Source organism: Anguilla anguilla, chromosome 5 (assembly GCF_013347855.1).
Source record: "Anguilla anguilla isolate fAngAng1 chromosome 5, fAngAng1.pri, whole genome shotgun sequence".
In the NCBI taxonomy this organism is placed as follows: domain Eukaryota; kingdom Metazoa; phylum Chordata; class Actinopteri; order Anguilliformes; family Anguillidae; genus Anguilla; species Anguilla anguilla.
The window spans coordinates 35,212,585-35,218,584 of record NC_049205.1 but is presented as its reverse complement, the minus strand read 5'-3'; the positions used below and the strand labels follow the sequence as shown (position 1 = coordinate 35,218,584).

Sequence of the window (6,000 nt, the reverse complement as noted above, 5' to 3'; positions counted from 1 at the left end):
CATTTTTCCCTTTTTTTCCCACTCAAGAAGATGAAACAGTACTGTCATTTAGATACATTTCCCAATACCTGTTAGGCTAATGCCGCAGTGTGTCATTTCCAGTGATATCGAGCTAACTGTATTAATGGATGATCATTAATATAGCCTTTCTATGATTGCATCAATGTAGAAAAAGAAAAACAGTACAATTACGCATGTAACCTAAGCAACTAATAAAATAAAAGCACTATTTAAAGAAGGCCAAAAACGAACTCTCCAAACCCTTATGAAAAAAATCACATGACATTTTCACATGAGAACTTAATACTTTCACATGTGAATAAAAATTTGAACATGCAACAAAATTGGCATGTGAACAGGACATGTTCACGTGTGATTCGCCTGTTGTGTAAATAAAATTTTAAATTGTTTTCACATAACTTACATGAAAGCATGTGAAATTCTACATTTTCACGTGACTGACTTTCTCAAATGTAGCCTAAACCACAATTAATTTCCTCATGTGAAAACAACACTTGTGACCTGAACATACTTGGATTTAACTGAATCAAGGACATTTTGAAGAACAAATGTTTAATGAATCTTGACTAAAGTGTCAAGGATCTTTGAACTTAGTTTTAAGTCAAGGACTCGACCACGCCGAAAAAAGTTTAATATTAAGCCAGCGCTCGAAGTGCGCGTATACCACTTTAAGAACAAATTGGGTATGTGTTCCAGAACAGACCGACTTACACGTATATTCACCGTGTGCGGCTCTACCTATAAACTTCGCGAGTGAAAAGCTGAACGCGATATCCCTCCAAACTGGGTGAAGCTGTCCACAATTTATCGGATAGTATTTAGCCACACAGTATGCATGTGTGGGATATACGAAAAATATGCGAGACTGTAAATATTTGTCAGTTTCTTTCTGTTTCAAGCAATAGACGCATTAGTAATTTGAGATTCTTGCCTGTTTGCCACGATGGATGAAATCATGCTGGTGAATAGAAACGACACGTTTATTTGGACTGAGAATCGAACAGAAAGCGAGAGTCACGGGGGTCCGGAGGTTATTATTGTCCCTGTCATTTTTGGATTTATATTTCTCTTGGGTATCATAGGGAACACTCTGGTTATGATCGTTATCGGGAGAATCAAGTCCAGGCGCTCCAGAAGTACCACCAATATCTTTATTCTCAACCTCAGTATAGCGGACTTGTCGTTCCTTCTTTTTTGTGTCCCGTTCCAAGCCACAATTTATTCCCTTCCCGAATGGGTGTTTGGCGCCTTTTTGTGCAAATTCGTGCACTACTTTGTGATGGTGAGCATGCTTGTGAGCATCTTCACCCTCGTGGCCATGTCGGTGGACCGCTACATTGCTGTAGTTCATGCAAAAAAGTCCCCATGGATTCGTAATAAGAAGAATGCGTTCGTTGGAGTTTGCGTTATTTGGCTGCTGTCGTTTGTCTTTGCTGTGCCTGTGGCTCAACATCAAACGTTGCTCGAACACAAAGACGCTCCAAACAGCTCATTTTGCTGGGAGGAATGGTCCGAAAAGGTGTCCAAACACACTTACAAAGTGACAATACTGATAATCGGTTATTTGCTACCGTTGGTTTTGATTACATGCTGTTATACGAAGGTAAGGAACAAGCGCGTCTTTTCCTCTGTATCCGTACAGACGAGAACCCATCCGAAGGTTCGCCTGCTGGTTTTCCGCGAGCGCATTGCAAGTAAGCGCAATGAAAGTATTAGATAGTTCGCGATAGCTTTGAATGACATTAGAGTCTTGGATAATTTCGTGTTGGATTTATTTCGTTTTAGAATGAAACGGATATTTGGCATGAGCGCAAAAAGAAAGTTTCCCCCCAACCGTGTAAAATGACGGCGTAAAATATCAAATTAGTTGTAATTACATAATCAGTCCAACCTTTGCTGTCCCTCATTCCCTACATTTATACGCAATAGCGAAATGCACTGCCGTAATATGGGTCAGATACACTGGGATGCACTATTATAATGTAAACAGAAATGTTATCACCGTTTTTAAATGTTAATTCCATTTTATTTTAATCTAAACGAACATATAATGGGCAAGCTATGCTGTTAAATGGCGATGCTAATATAAAACATTACTATAGGCTAATGTCAGTGGTATAGAAAGGTAATTGCAAATGTGGTATATTTACACAGCGCCAGTATTTTGTAGCCCGTTTATGCCAAAGTTGTTTGGGAAATTTCAAAGTGCAACTATAACTGAATATTGAGGTGAAAGGTGTGTGATATGAATTGCTGAAGTGAAAAGGAAACCTGTCATATGGACGCCGTGGTTTGGGGTTATAAATTATTGAGGGGTTGCGTACGAGGCAGATTTTCAGACAGGTGGGATTCATTTAAGCCTAAGAATATTGTTGTGGTTAAATTTTAAAGTTTGTTCTATTCGCGAGGCAATATATTATTTTAAAATTAGTCACATCTGTCCAGTGATTACAACGCAATATAACTGGACCTGAGTAACGATGGTTGGTCTAGGTATATCAGTATTTACGAATGGCAAAAACCGACCCCATAATTTCTCTGTAAAGAGAGGTTCCAGTTTGTGTAATTTGTTTCGTGATTGATTGAGTGTTAGTCACTCTGGATAAGGACATCTGCTAAATGGCAGCAATGTAGTGTATACATATATTATATAAATATACACTAAATTTAATTATGTAAATGTAATGAATATGAAGTTAACATCCATGATCTCACATTTAGGTGATCACCTTGTAATTAGAAAAGATATAATTCAGTATATTAAGTTATTTTATGCTGGAGGTAACCATTCATTTGCATGTTTAAAAAACGATATACATATCTGTTCTTAGTGCTGAAAGTTAGTTACAGAACAGGTCAGAATAGCAACACCCCCCCTTTAAGAACACTGCATCAATTATTTGATTTTGATATTTACATTTTATTACTTTGAGGAATGAACTAGCATTTTTTGAGAATATGTATATAATATACTCTGCAGATTCTTCAGACCACCTTAAAGGGTAAATGGACTGCATTTATATAGCACTTTTATCCAAAGCGCTTTACAATTGATGCCTCTCATTCACCAGAGCAGTTAGGGATTAGGTGTCTTGCTCAAGGACACTTCAACGCGCCCAGGGCGGGGTTTGAACCGGCAACCCTCCGACTACCAGACAATCGCTCTTACCTCCTGAGCCATGTTGCCCGAACCTTAGTGACTATGATCCAATATTGATGCATATTGTGTGATCCCATTCCAGTTCTATGTCTAAAAACACTTTTCAACTAATAAATCAACTCTGTTCCTTGATCTGCTAAAAGTACTGCAGAGCATTCTGGAAAGACATAGCTGCAATAACTCTTGCAATCCTTCACCCCTTTGTGATAACTGATGGCCTGAAAGTTCTAGGACAGGGAAGGGAATGAAATACTCAATTAGCCCCTCTTATTAGCCCCCTTGAGATCCAAAAAGACAGAGGAAATGAGACAGGTGAGAGCAAACCTAAGAGGATCTAGTTATAAATCTAGTCATCTGGTTAAGTCTAGAATCTAGTAATAAATGGCTGCATAATAAGATTGAAACAGATTTCTCTGTGTGGAAAGACTTTGTCTCAGTCACAAGTTGACTGTCTGCATCCTTTTCAGTTCTCCAAAGACAGTGCTGGAAACTAATGTCACCACGAAAGGAAATGCTGTTTTGGATATGCTCTGTAGGTAGAATGAAAGAAAACAGAATGACTGGTTTGTTAGTTAGCTAGCTAGCTAGTTTATGGAAACATTGATGAGTTGTGAAAAATCCAGTCTAGACTTTTTTTCCTTCAACAAAACGACATCAACTGTTGATCCACAGCTCATGTAAACACACTCCTCTGCTGTTGTCTGTGGTCTTTCTGGTCAATCACAGGGCTACCAAGAGTCATTGTTTTTATGGGAATAAACATGTTCAAGGTATTTGCAAAGATTTATGGGATATCTTACCTGTGAATGTTACACTGGATGCCAATTTGGCTGAAACATTTTGGATTACGTCTATTTGGGACTTGTCTTGAAAAGAGATGGGTAAAATACTGCTCAGCTGCCCTTAAATGATGCTGAAATTCTATTATTTGATTATATATTGTTCTAGCTAGCAGTATTCAGCAATATCTAGCAAAATGACTTATTGCAGCGCTGACTCCTCTTAGTGTGGTTAGATGAGACGACTGAGAGGATGTTGCAAAAGCAAAATTTGCCCGTTGAGTTAGCTACTGTGGGTCTTAAGTTAATGTGGGTGTTGCTTCCTCAGCATTCATATGAGTGACAATACGCTGCTGTGCCACTGAGAGCTGCTTACAAGTTTTGCACATTTAAGTAGAATTTATACAAATCTCAGATTAACTATAAGAAGAATATCTGAGGATATTTGGGAGTTAGCAATACACAGACATCAGAAACACCCCTGTTCTGGATCTGTGTCCTGCTATAATAAACGTGGGACAGCAAGGCCATTGTCCAACATCTAAAATCAAGTTTTTCATGATGAAAGGGTTGCACTGAGTCAGGTGACATTTGTCATTCCAGGTGGAAGGCGAAAACTGGCATACTCTGTTGTTATAATAAATGGGGCATGAAAAATAGTAATGAAATTGAATCTGTTCACAGCGTGCACACTTTTTTCTCTACTTTCAGGTTCTGCACCATCTCCATAAAAAGATAAAAAACATGTCCAAGAAATCGGAACGCTCAAAGAAAAAGGTAGGAGTCCTGGTTTTTGTGGTTGTGCCTTAATGCCCGCGGTTGCTTCTTTTTTTTTGGAATGATACACATTCCAATTAAATTTATACATGAAACGAACCTGCCATGATTTCTTCCGAGAAATCAATCCAGAAGGGCAGTACCAAGCCGGCAATTAATTTAATTTAAAATCGGCTTGGTTATCAGTATTTTGCTTGCAGGGACGTGAAGAGTGTGGTTGCACAAGGTTCAGTATGGCTCCTGTTGGCTGGATGCTGTGCAAGTTTCTATTAATCATATCACAAATACAGTACCATTCTCTCCATTTAGCTGTACTTGTCTGTGTGGCTAATTACTGTATGTATAAAATGGGTAATAACTCGGTCATACACACCACACACACATGCCAGCGCACGCATGCACACATACACACATACACAAATACACAAACAATGGGCCTCTTTCACGAAACATGCGTACAATCACATTTGATCATAAACTGTGTATAAGAACATTTCCAAAAACATTTCGGCATTCATAATTTTTTTCTTACCTGTATTTGTTCATGGCTGTTTCCTTCTGCAAATCACATGAACAGGATTGCACGTAAAATTTACAAACAGCCAGAATTCATCATCCCATACACCAGGGAAATAGACACAAACAAAGGTCTGCACGTGTCATGAATCTCTTTTTTTGTGGGAACATTTTTAAGAACAAAAGTAATAATAATTTAAGGAGAGTTTTGTGAATGAGGCCCAATGTGTGTGTTGGCCATTTAGTGAAAGTAGTACTTTAAAAAGTCACTAAAATTATGTGACAGGCCTACTCTAATATTTGTAAATGCCTTTCTGTAAGAATCCAGAAACAAAGACAAAGACTATTGCTTGCACATAGTATTAATGTCAACTCAGAAATCGCACACTAGAACGCAAGAGATTCTAGAGGTGATGTTTATGGACTGATGCATATAATATATAATAACTCTAGTACTGCTAGAAGAACTGGACGAACATTAATTCTAATTCATGTTTTGAAAATTCAAATGTGTGAAATGTGCATAAAATATGTAAAATGTGCATAAAACAAGACTTTTAACTTAACTCTAAGTGGGCCTCCTAGTTCTTTGGCTAAAAGACTTTTGATATAGACACCACTCTAATAGAAGAGCTGTAAAAACCAGTGACCAGTGTTAGTGCTACAAAAATGAAAATGGAGAAAATAATTTTGCTTTAACCAAACTGTAATAGCCACTTGTACATACACATGGAGAGAGACGCAGAG

General features: G+C 38.0%; 1 protein-coding gene across 1 annotated transcript in view; it reads left to right on the top strand.

Annotated features, from left to right (window-relative positions):
- The first annotated feature begins 737 nt into the window (after positions 1–737).
- The window catches only part of LOC118227609 (galanin receptor type 1-like), a 24,472-nt gene continuing 19,209 nt past the window's right edge, over positions 738–6,000 (top strand). The window contains exons 1-2 of the mRNA XM_035418248.1: positions 738–1,624; positions 4,672–4,737. Coding sequence (XP_035274139.1) covers positions 965–1,624; positions 4,672–4,737 — 726 coding nt within the window. The 5' untranslated portion in view covers positions 738–964. The remainder of the gene's footprint in view (positions 1,625–4,671; positions 4,738–6,000) is intronic.